The 18,764-nt window shown below is 44.2% G+C and overlaps 1 protein-coding gene across 4 annotated transcripts in view; it reads left to right on the forward strand.

Annotated features, from left to right (window-relative positions):
- hipk2 (homeodomain interacting protein kinase 2) overlaps positions 1–18,764 on the forward strand; it is a 91,829-nt gene that overhangs the window by 38,181 nt on the left and 34,884 nt on the right. For all 4 annotated transcript variants that reach the window (XM_082542566.1, XM_082542567.1, XM_082542564.1 and 1 more), the window contains exon 2: positions 469–1,648. In XM_082542566.1, coding sequence (XP_082398692.1) covers positions 471–1,648 — 1,178 coding nt within the window. In that variant the 5' untranslated portion in view covers positions 469–470. The remainder of the gene's footprint in view (positions 1–468; positions 1,649–18,764) is intronic.

Consider the following 18,764-nt stretch of genomic DNA (forward strand, 5'->3'; position numbering starts at 1 on the left):
ATATAACAAATATATTTAAAAGAAACCCTCCATTACTGCGCATTGCATTCAAAAACAATTTGGCTTCAGATTTAATGATCTAGGCTCGGATGTTTTACTACCAAGTGTTAGATAACAGCACTTCTGAGAAACAACTTGATGCCGAAGCGACAAATGCTTGATGACATTTTAATGGTTAATAAGTCTTTTCATCAGTGGGTTTAAATCTGTGGATCCATTTATTATAATGGATGATTATTTTATAAGCGTTCATTTACCGTGATGTTGAAAAGTGCAGTGGGTTTGCATGACGATGTATCAGCATATATCTATGCTTGGTGTTTTAATGACCTGCTCTGACCCAAGCTATCTTTATTTAAAGCTTCTTGCTACCACTCGTGTTGCAGGCACTCTCATATTCCTAACCTCTCACTTTCATCCCCCTCCTGTCTTTCTTGCTCCTCCCCCTCCGTTCCTCTCTTGTCACAGGTATGGCCTCGCAAGTGCAAGTGTTCTCCCCTCACACTCTCCAGTCAAGTGCCTTCTTTAGCGTGAAGAAACTGAAGGTGGAGCAAAGTTGTAACTGGGATATGACAGGGTACGGCACACACAGCAAAGCCTACAGCCACAACAGCAGCAAGAACGTGTCGGCCACCAGCGGCCCCCTAGGCATCAACAGCTCCCTGCAGGTCGCCAGCTCCACCCTGCCCTACGAGCAGGCTCTCGTCTTCCCAGCCACCGCGGGCCACATTGTGGTCGCCTCAGCCAGCAGCACTTCGGGGGCCGTGGGGTCTCTGCTGGGTGGCGGGGGTGGAGGCAGCAGCAGCAACAGTAGCGGTAGTGGAAGTGGCGGAGGTGGCAGTGGCGTGGGTGGTGGGGTTGGTGTTCACAACCTGACGCGCCGCAGCACAGTCAGTCTCCTAGACACCTATCAGCGATGTGGGCTTAAACGCAAGAGCGAAGAGCTTGACAACAACAGCAGCGTGCAGATCATTGAGGAGCACGGCCCACCGATGATCCAGAACGGAGCAGCCAGCGGAGCCACGGTGGCTACGGTGGCCACAGCCACCTCCACAGCAACATCCAAGAACAGCGGCTCCAACAACGAGGGAGACTACCAGCTGGTGCAGCATGAGGTGCTCTGCTCCATGACCAACACCTACGAAGTCTTGGAGTTCTTGGGACGAGGAACCTTCGGGCAGGTGGTCAAATGCTGGAAGAGGGGCACAAACGAGATAGTGGCAATCAAGATCTTAAAAAACCACCCATCGTATGCACGGCAGGGTCAGATCGAGGTCAGCATCCTGGCACGTCTCAGCACGGAGAGCGCAGATGACTACAACTTTGTGAGGGCCTACGAGTGCTTCCAGCACAAGAACCACACGTGCCTGGTATTTGAGATGTTGGAGCAGAACCTGTACGACTTCCTCAAGCAGAACAAGTTCAGCCCTCTGCCTCTCAAATACATCAGACCGGTGCTGCAGCAAGTGGCCACAGCGCTAATGAAACTGAAGAGCCTAGGACTGATACATGCTGATTTGAAGCCAGAGAACATCATGCTGGTGGACCCATCTCGACAGCCCTACAGGGTCAAAGTCATCGACTTTGGCTCAGCCAGCCATGTGTCCAAAGCGGTCTGCTCCACTTATCTACAGTCCAGATACTACAGGTAAGAGATCGGGCTAGTTAGCTATTATATGTATGACTGCAGATACAACGTGCTTCTTTCTGTTTGTTCAAGATTGTTCTTTATTGGGCCAAACATCCAAATCTGTTGTTACCCTCTGAGTTTCCCCTGAAGATTTCTCTTTGTACCATTATTTTTCTTGTACTTATTTACCCCCCTAGTTAAATTTCTCCGACAGAAGACAGGGTAATAAAACTCAAAGGCTTACTGAGAAGAAAAAACAAAAATCAAAAAAGAGTCGGGGCAGGACAAAACAACACCAACCATGCTTTAGTGTTACTTTGATGAATAGAGAAGACCTGCTGAGACTCTAGTAAAGACATAAGAAACCACAGAGCATATCTAAAGCCATTTCACTGTTTGGTGCCATTGAGAATTTCGTGGTTTTCCTTTTTTTGTTTTGTTTGTTTGTTTGTTTGTTTTTCACAGAGAGAATTTGAAAGACGGACCACAATCATGTGAGGTAGCAATCTATCCCCAAGTTTCAATTCACCCTTCTACTGCCCAGACCCTTACCCCCCCATCACCGTAGCTGGCTTCCATTTCCCCCAGGATAGAGACGAGGGTCAGCTGGAGTTCTCCTGTAATATGTGCTTGTAATCCACACCAGTGGGCCCTGCATTAGAACCAGATGACTCTCTCTGGGCAGCATTTCTTTCTTCTCTCAGTACTTTTGAAAAAATCATTTTTACCCATAGTAAATAGTGTGATTGGGTTTTAGCAGAGCCTGAAGTGTGCGTGGAGTCAAATCGTCTTCTTGTCTGTACATAGAGGAGCTTTGTTTAGGCCTCAGGAAGACGAACAGGTGTGTGTGTCAGCTACGGTACCACGCAGACCCACACAGAGATCTCACACACAGGTGGTAGCTTTACAACTGTGCATAGTGCAGATTCTGTTGGGAGAAGTTTGTGGTCTCCACTGAGTGGATTCTGTTGATAGAAGAGCTTGCTTTTGTTATCTTTACAGTTTATCGCTGGGTTTTTAAATGTGTTACAGAGAAGATCATTGTTTCCTGTTGAAAGATGGCAAAGGTTACAACAGAGCAAATGAACAGACATGGGATTCAGACTTTGTGTATCTACAGCATTAAATCATTTTGGCACATTTGACAAGTCTATTATTTTAAATGACCGATAGTTTTTGTTGTTATTCTTTCTGCTTAACTGACTTTTAAAGCAGCATATATTACATTAAGATCCCTACGTGGGAATTGTGTTGCTCATGTCAGCAAGGGAGTGCTGCTATATCGGTTTAAGTAGCTCATCCTGAAGTAAACACCGCTGTTAGCCTGTTGTTGCTCCTTGCTGTAGGTCAACAAGGAGGTTATAAAATGCTCCTGTTTGTTTTCTTGGGTGTAAAGAGTGCAGGTGAGTGAAGAGATCATCCCTTCGTGCACTCTTAGCAGCAGAAAAGGGGAAAGAAAGTCTCATGTTGATCAGAGAATCCGTCAAACGCCTTGAGCGGGTACTTGGTGACCCTGGTGTAAAGCTCTGGGAGAGAATAAGGTGTCACAGGGATCTCTGTACTTCGTAATGACTGTTTTAATAATACGTGTGCTTTACCAGAACTGATTGTGTGAAATCAGGCAAGCCTTTCCGTCTAATTCAAAAAATGAGCTCATGGGAAATGAACACTAGGGGTGTTTTAACATTGTATGCATTTTGGACCACAAACAAACTTTGGCTGCGGGTAGAGTTCAGAGTGAGTTCAAAAGCTCAGTGGCGAACATCAAACCATCTTTGATGAGGAGATAGCAAGGCCGTTTCTGTTGCCTGCACCTTTAAAGGGTGGAGATTACACACAGGTGTGCTTGCACGGCTCCAGAAAGCTGGCTCAGTATCACACAATAGTAACCGCATCCCTGTGTTGTATTCTTTGATTTCAATAAAACGTGTATTTGTTTTTCTTATTTGTCTCATTTTCATTCTTTGTATATGAATAAGACTGTAAAACATTCTTAAGCCCCGTTCGGACATTACAGACTTCCAAACTCGCTGATATCTGCTTCCGTCTGCTAATTTCATAAACCTCACATGCAGCTGTTTGTGTTTTGGACGTCACCGATATTGTTTGCTGTTGACGTTACATGTGCTTTAACAGCCTTGCAATGAGTTATGGATTTTCCACAAGGTTGAGTTATGCAAATAAAATACCAGTATTCAAAGTAAACAAGAACAGCTCTCAGGGTTCCTAGAGTTTCAACTGCATTTGCTTCAGTGCTTAGCAAATACAGGGTCATGTCACCAAGCTCATCTATCCTCTTTAAAGAGGCCCATCTGCAGGACTCCTATACTTTTACGATTATGTATATTATGAAACAGCACAGTCTTTCTGTCCTTTTCTTAAGGATTCTGTGGTCTTTTCGTCTTGATTACATCACTGCGTGACCTATTGCTGGTTATCCTAATTTCTTCTTCTTCTTCCTCCTCTCCCCTGTTTCCTGTAGCTAATGATGTAACAGGTAATCTGGCTAGTCAAGCTTACCCTGTGTCAGATAAAGGGATTATTGTGTTGTCCCAGCTGGGCATTTTTGCCCTGTTTATCTCTTCGGATTAAGGCCATGAGATGGGTGGAATGCAGCAAGACATTATTAAAGTTTATGTAAAGTTTCCTGAGGCAGTTCAGCTGCTAGCAGCAGACCTCGTGATGACTGCTGGTAGAGAAAGGGAGGTGCGCACAGGGGCAGGGATTGGTGGAGACACAAGTTCTTATCCTGCTTGATCTCCATCGCAGACTCACATCCGATGACTTTGCCATTGTTTAGGAATGCAGATAAACTCAAGTGTGACTATGTAACAGAACTCGCACGTAGACTAGAAACTAAAAATATTTTCTTTTACCAACAGATTCTGCAAGAACTGAAGCTGCTATTTGGCTTCCTATTTGTAATATTTTAAGATCAAATCATGCAAATAATAGCCGTGTTTTACATTTCTAGATTTTCTTTATACATACGTTTTGGTATATGACTTAAAACCTGCTAAAAAAATCACTTATTCCATCAGTTTTACAGTAAAAATAAATAGAAATTTGAATGCTGTACGTTCTATGCTGTTAGTTCAGATAGTGCTCCAAATATTTGGTAGAAAGTAGTTCCAAAGACCACTTTTCATAGTCTAATGCTCCTCAAACAGAATTGTGCACGTGGTTGGAAGGTGCAAACCCACAGAGATCATTTGAAAACCTGAGTAAGTAAAACCCAAAGCATCTGTTTTCATACATGTACCACAACAATTAACAAATTGATATGTGTCTGAGACTTGGTTACATTTCATGTGACTTCTCTCCGTAGATTGTTTAGACATACTGAACACTTAGAGGAGCATGCAGTGAGCGGTTAGGTGGGTGGAGGCGAGAAATCTTTCTCCAGCTTCCTTTTCATTTCTTTCCTTTTTCATCCTTATGCTCATTTTTGCATTTAACAAAATAGTGTAACACTTGAATGCATTCACAGACACACACACACACACACACACACACACACAAAGGCTCTCTCTCTACACAGTGGATGTGTTACACCGATTTGTTCAAGTGCCACAAGACAGGGGTGCAGAGACGGAGACCGAGTCATTTCCTCTAGTAATTAAAAATCTTAATATTAACAACCCAGAAGCCCGAAGCTGCATTGCACACGCTGCACGCATGTCAGAACCTCCCAGCTTGCACCTGTTATTTAAATTGAACACATTATAGAAGTCATACTTACACATGACAAATGAACACCATAGACTAAGGATCAGAGACTTAATATACAGTGCAGAGGTACAGAGGCCTGAGGAGTTAGCTTATTAGACACTGTGAGTGAAAGGAAAGTGAGTTAAGAGTGTCTGAGAAAGAGGAATGGGCTTGTTGATGCGACCAGTGATCTGAAGTGGCCAGGGTCTGTGTACTCTCAGTGTTATCAGTTTGAGGCTAAAGGCTTCTGGCAGAAGAGATCTTAATGCTTCCCAAATGGAAACTTGACTATTAATATTATGTAACTCTCTGTGTTTTCTGTATTCATGTTGGCAGTAAAGCTAGGTACGGCTAATTCGTAGTATCCACGACTCCACCGTGTTTACGTCTTGATGTTAATAACTCATTAAATATAGATCCGTCTCCATCACGGGTGGTGCAGTCTCTGCTGAGTTTAAGATGAGTCTCTGCTCCACCTGTCTGTCTATCTCTCTATCTGTTTTTAGCGTCACACAATCAGACAGACAGGACAGGCGTTCCAGCACATTTACCCTGCCTCCGTGCGAAACATCAAGGGGTGTTTTAATGAATGAGGTTGCTATTAGTTACTGTTCTATGAAGCGTGTGTTAAAGTGTACGTGTGTATGTGCCAGGGAGGGAGAGAAAACTAGGTAAATGGCAGGATCGGGTTGCTACGGAGGAAAAGACACATTGGAAAAAGGGGGAAAGGCACATTAGCTTAGTAGTGGCGTTGCTGTTTGTAGCGCTGGTGTTGCTTATGGGAAGATTGTAAGAAAGTAAAAGTAAGGTAGAAGAGGGTTGAGGGACGGAGGAAGGTGGAGGGCCAGGTTGCAGAGGGCTGTTGTTTTGCATTCCTTGCCAATGCCTGGAACAGTGCACGCTTACCCCAAGCAGTGGCAGATTATTACTAATGCAAATGACTTTCATTAGCTTCAGCCTGACTGAGTGGCTGTTGAACACCGGTACTTCTTTTTGCTGACTTTCGAGTTGATGTATTTTTAGCTTCATGTGTGGAGCTTGTGACCAGTAAGGGCCAAGGCCAACCTTTTGTTGTTGACTGTGAATGCTGAAGTCATTAGTTATTATCAGGACTACTGGCCTGTGTATTCACCATGGTGCTTTTTATGACAGTCATAACACCTTAGTATGCATGACAGAATCCTAATAACCTGCTTCTCATTTATAATTTGCCTCTGGGCAGCTCTTCCATGTGTCTCCACAGAGCAGTCAGGAAGCAGGAGACATGTAGCAGCTAAGCTAATTAACTACCAGTAGTCAAGCATATGGATTGGAACATATACAGCAGTCTGAAACTGACAGTCAGCCTTGCAAATAATACATGGGAAATATTTAACTGTTGAAGAGGCATTTGATGATGGATGTGTGTGTGTGTGTGTGTGTGTGTGTGTGTGTGTGTGTGTGTGTGTGTGTGTGTGTGTGTGTGAACACACCTAGTGTGGGACCGAGTGTTTCTATGATAAGACGGTGCTCTCTAAGTTTCTCCACATCGTTTTATCCTGGCTTCTTGTCTTTGTTCTCCCTCACAGTTCAATTTCCATACATTTCCCAGGATATTAAGCTGACGGAAATTAAGCTGCCTTGATAAAACACAGCAAGCCGCCCACTCAGACTCACTAAGGCTGCAATCTTGCTGCTCTATATTGATTGGCTTATTTGAAACACAGGATTTTTCCTCAACAAAGCTTTTGGGCTGTTTAGCAAATGATGGCACCGCACAAGTGGCAACTTATTCAACCTTACACGTGTGCGTAGCGTTGCTGTTAAAATTATGAAGTGGGGGCCCATTAAAATCGCCGGGCTTGTATGATTTTGTCTGCCGAACAATAGATTTTTCTTCTCATTTGAGCCTGAAAATCATTAACAGGACAGGTGAAATTTCTCACAGCAGCAGTCCTATAGTAGTTTTCCTCTTTGCCACAGATTTGTCTGCCTTTTTTTTAATTTCCCCGATTCAAGCACCAGCGGGTTGGCAGGGTGATAGCTGCCATCAGCGTCTGACTGGCACAGGTGCCCCCGGGTCTAAATAAATCATGAGGCCTCCTGCTGATCCCCTCCCTCCGCCATTCCTGTATGCCCACTATCCCTCCACAGGGAACTCCAGTAAGGGAGCAGCCCCCACCACCGCATGGTGTCTTGGCTCCTTCCCACTCTCCTTCCCTTTCTCTTCTCTGCCACCCCCCCCCCTTGCCTTCCTCTCCTTCACCCCCACCCCCCTCGCCTCTTCCATCCACTTGCATGAATATTTAAAAGCTAACACCACGATGGAAAATATGCAGCAAGGGCAGTGAGACTTGTCAAAGAGAGGAAAAAAAGCGAAATGTTCATTTTGGGACCTTGAATTTCCTAATTTAAGGCAGGCCATGTGATGAAATTCAAAGTGGTCTAATTACAGAGTGTTGTGAAGAGAGTCGAAAAGGGAGAATTTCAACAACACACACTGAGAGAGTGATACAAGCAATAGCTGTCCAGCTGGGGAGAAGACTGGGAGTACTGGGGGGTGGTCAGTGGGGACCAGCAGTTGGCTGTGTGTGTGTGTGGACTGATTGCCCCATGACAGAGAATGCCTGGTGTGCAGAGGCCCATGCAGGCTCCCATAAAGTTTTCTACAGAACAAAACAGACACATTTGTTTTCTCAATTGCAGGAATTCGCTAATGTGCATATATGAGGGTAAATAGTTTGGCTAATTTTCTGGCAGGCAAATGGGCAGAGTTCTACATTACTCGTTGAGCCAGCTGGGGCCCCTGTATGGAGGGAAAATGAGGCTTTGATTAGCCCCACCCCACCATCTCCATATCAGTTTGTATTTAGTATCGTCCCTGGACAAACACAGTAATTTGATTTTCTCGAAACTACCGTTTTAACAAATTTATCTCCTTGCTTTTACGTCCCGCGTCTCCCTCCTGTTTTTACTGGTTTGAAAGAACATGTTCGACCACAGCTCATCTTCATGGTGACAGTTGTCGCTCTATAAAAACGTTGCTCTGTTTCATTGCAGATGGCAGAATTAAACGAGGCTCTGTTCTTACCACACAGGCTATTTTCAGCACCGCTCATAAAGTCATAAAGCAACATGCTATGTGACGTTTAGAGTCTGATTATTAACACTGCACTTTTATCGCTTTTATAACACTCTGAATAACAAGCATTTAGGTTTGATGGGTGACGTGGAAAAGTTTCCCTGCTTTAGTTCTGAATGCATTTAACACAGTGATTGTTAACAGGAATTTTCTATCGTTTATCGGACGTTCAATGCTCGACTCTCAGGAAAACAAAGATTTGATGTAACCATCTGTTAGCAAACTTTTGGCATAACTGACGTCAGCACTTTAATTCTTTTTTTGACCTTGTGTCACATGTGGATGTCCCCAGGGGTTCCTGAAGGTGAGCCAGAGGAGCTTCTCATAAAAATAGCTTTTTTGGAATATAAAAGCTGCTCTAGATTCTTTTGAAGCTCTATTCTTGTCATAAAATGGGTCTCAAGAAAATCCTATTTCACCCGAGCTTGATAAATAATTTAAAATGACTAATAGCGCCTTGTGACGGGGAATGTATCGCTGTGGTGTATCAGATTGCGGTGGTTTTGGCCTGAGGCGTAATTTGTTTGGAAAAATAATTACTCCTGTATTGGATCCTGGTTAAATATTAAAAGGGTTAGCATTAGGAATGGGGCGGCATCCAAGAGTGTTTTGGTCGACTTCTGAGCAAACCCATTGCTTTCGAGACGTCTTGCAGACAGGCTGAAATGGTGTGAATTTTATTGGTTAATTCAGAGTACTACATTGCTAAATTTCATAAAGAAGGGCATTGCAAACTAATGAACTTTCTCTGTGTGCTTAGCCACTAAGCTTTGAAGACTAATCCCAGCGTTTTATGAGCGAAGAGCGTCAGATTGTCTGTTGGGTTCAGCTGGTTATTAGGCGCACAAGCTGGGAGGCACCAAAAGAGCATTAAGATGCTATATATCAGCTCACGGAGGAAGCAAAGGAAGTGTTCCAGTGAGGGTGCAGATAAAAAAAGAAACACTATATAAAAAAAAACTGGAAAAAAGGGAAGAAAAAAGACCCAAAAGATCAAGAGAGGAAATTAATCAGTATAAATGTGAACAGTAGCTGCTCAAGCGTACAAGGCAATTTGGCCTGCGCGTTGTGTATGTGAGTGGCTGATTAAACAGAGGATATGTTGTGTGCTGCTATACAGAACATGCTCCATGTTTCTCAAAGCACATAATGGATGTGCAGGATCAACTGATTTACAAAATACTATGAAGCTTTTTGCACGTACAGACACCTACACAGTAAACACGTGCAACGTGACACCAGGTGTGTTCCCAGTGGCGTTCGCTGAGCTGAGACAACACAACATCTCAGTGTGTATTATCAGCGTGAACTGGACGTAACTCACGTCACCCCTTTAAACACAGCAGGGACACCAGGGAAGCAGCAACACCACCACACAGTCTTTCATTACAGCCAGAATCTATATATCATCAAACAGATGGCTTCTCTATAAACAAAGACTGTTGTCCTTGTAACCAGCGTAAGGGAGTTAGAGGCCTTTTCTCCCCTCTGTGATGTTTCTTGGCCTTTTCATATTCACCCTCTTCTCTATCTGCCATCGCTGCCAATCAGCCTTTTGAATACTGTGTAGGTTTTACTTGTGCAGCCAGAGCAGCTCTGACCCATCAAGACGTGGATAGCACCTCTGTGTGTGTGTGTGCGTTGTCTGCAGCAATTTTTTAGTGATTGGCATGTGTCAAACAGGCAACTCCCAAGTTTTTCCAACAAAAAAATTGCACTTTAATGAGATTATCAGGGTTTTACAGTTTTCAAAACCCTGAAAATCTCAGAAGTATCTCCAATGCATGGAGTAGAGTTTCTGTGTATGCTTCCTACACAGAAATCAAAGCTCATTGCACTAGGCAGAGTTGTATTACGCAGATTGGTTGAGATGGAGCCCTCGATCCTGCGCGAGCTGCTTTCAACTCACAAATAAGTGTTATAGTCTGATATGAGTGGCAAATGCCTTTAACTTAAATAATATGTCCTTGAAGCTTTTATGAAGGTATACAAATCAAGCCTACCCCCTTTTGTCCCGCGTTTTTGCTGAAATGAATGAAAAAAACATTTGCATGCATCATTTCTCGAGTTCTAAAAAGAGTCTCTCTGTTGCAGCAGTCGTCATGGCAACCAAGGCTCTTGTTCCAAAAATTGTCCATTTGCCTCTGAATGTCCGACACCTGAACTAGACCACGGATGTTTTGATCTTCCTCCTTGTCCCAACCGCCAGCTGTGTACTTTAGGGACAGGCAGGGCCCTTGAGCCACACTCTCATCTCGCTGCTATTGTTTGCCCAGGTGGGCCAGGACGCCCTATCTTTCTCTCCTTCTCCTGCCTTTTCTATCACGTCCCCTCTCCATCGCTCCCTCACTTCTCTCTGTCTTTGTTCCACAGGGACCTGTGGTCCAACTGAAGCTCTCGGTTACACAAAGAAACCCAAATTGGCTTTCATCTGCAGCCTGTTACCAGCTGTGTACATTGTGCATTTGTGCTCTCTCTCTCTCTGTGCAGAAAAGTATAGATTTTACCCATGACATTGTTATTATTATTGGCTTTGAGTCATAGCTGCCCCTGCAGAAATGCTTGCCTCTCATATAACTCCTTGTGATGTCTTATTAAAGTTTTGGCATGTCTTTGTTAGCGCTTTGCGCCCCCAATTTGGGGTTTTGAAGGAAGTTTAAAATGCAAAAATAATTCTATTTATAATAATTCCTCCATTGTGAGCCGATATAGCACCTCTCTGCAAATCTGACCCAGTCATATTTCTGCCTCACTTTTAGCGAGGCAGAAATCTCCCTGCAGACCATCTCGTTAATGGATCGACACACAACAAAGGGAAAAGTGATTCAAACAATCACCCAGGATGTATTTTCACTATTTCTATTTTAGAATAACACCAGGCAGCTCTCTTTCACACACTGCTGTACACACATGCACACACAGAGTGCACTTCACTAGAGTCGGTACTGACAATACTCATCGCTTTAAGTGTAACAAGACTTTTGCAGGAAAAACCATATAATTGCTCTCTCAGTCGCTGTCGTTGGTATGTCCGAGTGAACAGCCATAGCAGTGATTGAATGCAGAGTAAACAGCGAGCTGTGTTCGAATTGCAGACAGAGGAAACCAGCAATGTCACGTGTCCCTTGTCAGAAAAGGGCCAAGCTCTTGGCATAACACATGTTGGTGCTCGAGGAGCACAAAATGCTCCAAAGTCCCAAACCAGTCCTGTTATTCACAGTGTCACCATGGTGACAATGAGGTTTTGAGTCAGAAACAAAAATGTGTTTTTAGGAGCGCTCATTCCAAAAGTGTGTGTAAAGGAGAAGGAAGGATGGTCCGCTTAGTTTAACCAGCGTTTCTGCCCAGGTCACAGCTGAGAAAACAGAACTTTCACAAGGGATGCGTACCCTTTCCTCCCTTTTCCCATCTTTACCTGTTTTTACAACTTTCTGTCTATCTTCAAACTGCTTTAATCTTCCCCTCTCCCCTCTGGTGTCCTTCTTCTGTCCATCTTGAGCCTCCTCTCTCCATTTCCTTTGTCCCGACCCTCCTCCCTTTTGCAGGTCTGCCTGGCATTTAGATCATGACATCCAGACAGAACGAATCTCAAGAAGGAGAATCTCAGAATCTCAAACCCTTGCAGATGTCCACAAGAGCCGGAAGCTTTAGTTTATGCGCCAGTGCAATATTTATACATGAAGTCTTTGCGTGGACGTGTTTAAAAACACTCAAAAAGCCTGTGAGATGCTTTGAATTTCAAGAATTAAAAAGTGAATATCTGAATGTATAGCATGGTGTGTAGCACACAGAAGTGAGTCTCTTCTATCTTTTTGGCTCAGTAAACAGGTGGTTTAGGGAAAAGGAGGTCAGATACTTTATTTCGCCGTCTTTTGTTCGTGTGTATATGCTAACAGGTGCAAGCTCCCCTGAAATATCTGTACCCACAAGCTTCACAGGCGCCCGTGCTGCTGACGAAGTTCACTCTGCTGCTCTCGAATCAGTCAAAGGCAAGCGTTACCGCAGGAGGAGAGAGTCTAACAGACTCCTTGAGCTCATGTGCACGTCTTTGTGCTCGGCTCTTCTCTTTGAATCGTCAGTGCACACTGCAGCTCAAATCAATCATAACTACAGCACCTGTTCTAAAGAAATGCCAGCATCAGTTAAAAAGGCCGTCTGTTTGTTTGTCTGTCCTTCTGTCTGCCTGTTTTGTTTGCCTTTTCTTCCGGGAGCAGGGAGAAAAGGAAGAGAATGGATGACTAAGTGCAGTGAATCATAAATGATTTGCGGAGTTTATCAGTGCACGGGAGAGCCTCACAGAACGGCACCAGCTACCTGTCACATTTCTGTTCTTTCTCCTCGTTTTTTTCAAGTGTAGAAAAGGTTCTGTTCTCTCTCTCTCTCTGCTTCACAATCTTTACAAAGTCTTGATTTATGAAAAGGAGCCATTTTATGGGGCTAATTGCACAAAGCAGGCTGCCGGAGCACCTGACAACAAGTAATAACAGTCCTGGAATATATAAAACCGAAGAAGGACTGACTCTGAATCAAGGCAAATTTTTGGGTATGAATGTTGAGTAGATGGTAACGTGGATTCTGCTCTCAGCTTGTGAGTCTAGCTGGTTTATTTCACAGCACATGGGGTCTACAGGGTAGAACAATACACAATGAGTTATAGATTATTTCTGCTCAAAACATAGGAAGGGAACCGTGTTTGCTGGACAGCAGCATGCTCCAGCACCATTCCCGCCTCTTTGCCCATTGTGAAGCTGGATGTGAGGAGTGCTATTTGCATTACAAGGTTCCTGCGGAGCAGAATAAAACGCAGACAGAGCTGTGAGCAAAACGAACACTCTCAGGGTGGCCCTGTGCTAATTGCGACCGGGGTGCATTTACTGATTATAGTTAAGTGGTCCAAAATGGTCCCCTGCTTTCTGTTCCATTGACCCACTCCCTCTCCTGGTGGACGCTGTCAATAGCAGGCTTGTTGAGATGCCTTTCCACTGAGGGAAGAAAACAAGGTCCAATCGTGCCTGTCTCCTTGCTTCATCTCCCAAAGCAGATGGGGGAGGGTGAGGGGAGGTTGCTGGGTTCAGAGGGAGAAAGTGCTGATTTTCAATCAGAGTTTAGAACAAGGTGATCAAAGGAGGGGGAATCTCATGAAGCTACTGGATGAGTTTTAAAAAAAAGTGACAGGTTGGGAAAATGTATTTTAAGTTCACGTCCAAATACCAAATTGATTCTGCAGCAGCGGCTAAAACGATCTTATTTAAATGTGAGCAATTACTGAAAAATCCGTTTTTTTAAATTTTCTGTATCTTTTGTCTTTTTGTGACCATATGTGCAGCTCATTACTATTCACATCGCCTGCAATAAGATGCAAGTGTGGTCAAATGGAAATTAATGGAATGCAAAGTGGAATGTAAATGTTGCTGCAAAGGGAGGCAAGCTGAACATCGGTGAAAGATCCTGGATGGCTGCATGCACAGACGGGACTATGTCAGTGTTTTGCATTTCCCGTCTTCCCTGTTGCCTGCGTCGTAACAGGAGGCCCCGCAGTGGGAGAGCAGGCTTGGGGTGATATAACAGCCACTGGATCACACAGCCTTTGATCTCCCTCCTGGGTTTCTCTGTGTCCATGGGATAGTCTTTAGGCCTACTGATGAGGAGGTGGGAATCTAGTGCTGGCTCACTAACAGTTTTATCTGCACATCTTCAGCCTGAATGTCAGTTGGCTATGTCTGCGGAGTATTGGTGAACTTGTCTTCAGTTTTAATTATTCACATGCATGAATATAGGATAGTGCAACAGTCCAAATTCATTCCCCATCTCTCGATTGCTCTCCTTCGTACCCCGGGCTGACCGTAACAAATAGAAACTTTGAACCTAAACCAGAAAAACATTTATCTCTTTCGGTCTTACAGCTGCTCTGGTGCTTTACATAACCCCAACACAGTGATGTAATTCTCTTCCTCTGAATGCTGGTGTCAGAAACAGAGCTTTGTCCCTCTTGCAGTTCAGTCTGCCCCTGTGCCATAATCTCTCTCATGCCTGGCTTGATCTGATCCATTTTATGCAATTAAGTGATGTCACCCTTTTGGATTGCTAGCAAGGACTATATCACTGCAGCCCTAATTTCCCTAAAAGTAACAAATCCTCGAGGACCTGCGGTTTATTAAGGCTGTTATTTACATAGCTTACAGTTATATGAGGGGAGATATTAAAAGTCAGAAAATAACAAGCTCCATTACATAAACACAGAGAAGTAAGCGGGGTAGAAAAAAAGTTACTTTTATTATTGGAGCTAGCAGAATTACAACATGCCAATTAGCGAGTTTTTTTTTTTATGAGTTTGGCTTGCTGACATGAAGGGATTTGTTTGTGTGCATGTGTGTGCATGGCCTTGTGTAAAAAAAAGAGGTTAGCCTTGTGTGACTAATAACACACAACCTGTGCTTTTTGAGCCCAAATACTAACAAGACCACATAGCAACCAGAGGAATAAAACCCTATGTTAGCTGGGTGGGATTTCTTTTGTTTGTGTGTGTGCCTGTGTGCTGTTTGCACTTCTGTATGCACATCTGTGTGTACACGCACAAACAAACATTCAACTGTTCTGGACGATTACATTTCCAGGGCACGGTCAGTCGATTGTATAGGTCCATGCATCCGTAATGTCTAAGGGAAGGGAACGCTTTCTGGCAAATGAATGCACCTGACCTACAAACAGACAAGGATCTGCTAAAAGCAGACAGACCAACGGGAGGACAGACAGACGGACTGTAAAGTTAGCCGATTGGTAAGAAACAGACAGTAAGACCTACAGACAGATAGAGGGCACAGTCTGGCTGCAGGGAGAGATGGGCCTTTTGAATGAACATTTAGGTTAGACAGACTGGGTGTCAGGCTTTGCCCTCAGACATATATCAAACATAGAACCAGCCATCCAGGACACATCACATAGCTCAAGGCCCCGATGTTGGTCCTCCTGACTGGGGCAGGCTCTCTGTCTTCCTCCCCTCACAGGGGGAGAGGTCTTTGGAAGTTTCCGTGGTTGCATAGCTCAGCTAGACCCATTCTGTGTTGTTTGTCGCCCATAACACACAACATACAATTATTTACAGACTTGAAGCACAGGCACTCCATTGGGTTTGTTCTCATTTCATAGCTGGCGTGACATTTTGGCAAACGTGTGACGGGAAATGAGCTTCGGTTTGTGTTTTCTGTGTCCCGTTCACCATTCGTGATGATAATGAGGGCGAAAAAGGCCAGAGGAGAGGGGTGGGGTCAGTATGCTAATAGTGGGTGTACATTTTGATGCTCCACTACCAGCATGGAGTGGTTTGGAGATATGGGCTATCATTCTCCTCCTCCTTTCCCCTCATTATCCCCTCGCGTCTTTCTCTATCTCTGTCCTCCCCCATCTCATGCTTACTGCTCTCATCCCTCTCTATGCCCTTCACCCCCCCACACACACACACATGCACTCATACTCCATCTCCCTCATGGTACTCCTCTTCTCCACCCCCCAAAATGCCCCTCTCCCGAATATGAGATACGTTTGCTTTCCTCCACCGAGGTGCAAGAGTGGGACGCGTGGCGTGCAAACTGCTGATGTGTTGGTTTCTGGGTAATTATAACATCCCTCAGTCTCCAAGAAAACTCTAAACTAATGTTTAATTTTCCTCTCCTGCTCAAAGGAAGCCCTCCTTTGTTATTGCCGTGGCAATTAGCTGAAGCCAAGGCCTAGGCATTTCCTGTGATTGTTGTGATTTGCATAGAGAGCGAATCAGCGAGTATGAAGACCCTATAGTACCTCTTTTTCCTCACCGCCGTATATACAGCCGCCCATTCCTCCCTTCCAATTGCTTTCCTTTGCTTCCCTCCTCTCTATCTGTCCCTCTTGCTGCGCTGCGTTTCCATCAGTGGCTCAGCACCTGACACGCCAACCCTGGTGTCTAATACCTCGGTACATCGTGACTGATTGGGAGGAATTGACTAACTGGAGGGCACAACACAGTGATTGTCTTTTTCTTCTCCAAAATGAAAGAGTCATCGGGTCACGTGTCTCTTTCCTTCTCGATCCCTAATGGTCAACCTCCAGCTTCAGCCAGCAGCTTCTAATTAACTGCCTGTTAGTAATGTATCTGGTGGCATCCCTCTGAGGATGGCACTAATGGAAGTTGTTAATTGATGGTATAAACATACTGCCTGTACGGTAGATGAAGATGTTACATATATGAGCCGGGCAGCTACGTGCATACAGGACACATGCACACGTTTAAAATTTGGTGCAGCGGCATGGAGGCTTGTGTGTAGTTAATAGGTTCATCATCAAAAAGCAAACAGCTAGATGTCAGTGACTCTGCTGTTTTTACATCCTTAGTGGTACCATTTACTAGCATTACTGCATCATGGCAGCTTTTGCATTTTTCTGATCTGGTCAGATAAGAAATAGATCCATCCTGACTGTTTGATTTCAGGGTGAATGCTGCTGCCGTGCTTTACGGATCACTGCTCCGAATAATTCAGACTTGGTTTGTGTTTCTGAATTAGTAACGATGCCACATGGTTACCAAGTATTTTTATTTCTGTGGAGTTTAGTAGCTCAAAACTATCCTTAATGAACTACAATATTTTGGTTAATTTCAATAAAAGCCCCCACCCTCACCTCCACCCCTTTGCAGCTTTGCTGAGCTTTAGTTTCATTAGAGTACCTGAATGAATTTGCATTGCTTTATCAGCACCTGCCTCTGTGTCTATTCTTACTATAATAGTACCACTGTGTGATATGATATGCACATTTCCTACACCACTTCTCTCATAGGCTCTCATCAGATTATTAGAACTGGTATTTTCCCTTTTGTGGGTTTAATGCTGAGAGCTGTGGCTTCAGGGAGCCTATTTAGTCATGAGAGCGATAGAAAGAACAAATGAGAGAAAGAGGGGTAGGCAGAGAACTAATGGTGAGATTGAGGGTAAGCTGCCGGGTCTGTTAAACCTGAGGAGTGGCTAATCCATGAGATGGTACTCTGCGCTCCTCTGCTCTGGCCTGGTGTGGCATGGTCGACAAGCGGGCACATCCAGGAACCCAAAAGTCAAACATAAATCTCCTGATCTATATTTCAAAGCTGTGAGGAAGTAGTGAGGAATTCAGTAATGAGCTCCCATCTTCCTTTTGGTAGCAGAAGACTCTCTTTGTGGAACTAATTGAAAGTGGCATGTGGAGCAACGGGAGCTCTTTAGGGGCTGCGCTGTGTTTCAAGGGAAAGATAAGCCTGCATGCCGCTGTGGCCTTTGTGTCACAGGTCTGAAATAAACAGGTCTCTTAGAGGAAGAGTGATGCACTTTATGGCTATCAGTGTGTGTGTGTGTGTGTGTGTGTGTGTGTGTGTGTGTGTGTGTGTGTGTGTGTGTGTGTGTGTGTGTGTGTGTCGGGTGCGTTGTGTTTTTGTGCCATCGGGTTGTCTACAACAACCCGTGTCCATTGCTTAAATTCCACCCCCTACATTCTGCATCTTTGCTCTTTCTCCTCTTAATAAATCTAGTTTTCTGTGTCAGCTCATCAGAGATGGGGTGTGTCTGTGTGCGCGCGTGTGTGTGCACGCACATTTTCACAGACAACCAATTGTTATTTGGGCTCTCTGAGCACAGTGGAGGAGCAGCTCTGATGGGAGAGGGGCTTTCTTTATTACAAATATGGAAATTGGCCCAAGACGTGTGCAGTTGCACTGATATACTGCCTGGCATTTGGTGAAATAATGAAACGCGCCGCGGCCCCTAGTATTTATGGACACATAAGTAAATTCACATATGACTGCAGACATGCAAATACTAACATGCATATTAGTGCACATAGTGAGTTGTCCGCATACATAAGCATTTTTTGTTTGTTTGTGTCTAATTGCAGCCTTCTTAGCAATTTGCTTTTGTGCTTGCACATCTGGAGCAGAGAGCTGTCCGCTCAGATGCTCTCACCAGGGTCCTGCTTTTTGTTTTTAAAATTTTCTGTGAGCCTTCACAACAATTTATTACATTATATGGTCACTTTCATATAATGACTATTGTTGTTGTTCACTGGCAAAAGCCTCACAGTCACAGATGTTATTAGATTATGTTTGTTTTTACCTCCGATGCACCTTTGAAAGAAACAGGAGCATCAAATGACATTCAGTAATAGCAAAACTTGAAAAGATCTCATTAGTGTGCCAGCAGCTTTTTATCATCTTTATCCAGTGTTGCCGCGGCCTCGGTCACTTCTGTCTGACCTTGTCATGTTTCCTGCGAGTTTGCTGATGGAACCAAAAGTAGGACAGTTTTATCC

The sequence above is a fragment of the Aulonocara stuartgranti genome, assembly GCF_965226115.1.
Source record: "Aulonocara stuartgranti genome assembly, chromosome: 7".
NCBI lineage: Eukaryota > Metazoa > Chordata > Actinopteri > Cichliformes > Cichlidae > Aulonocara > Aulonocara stuartgranti.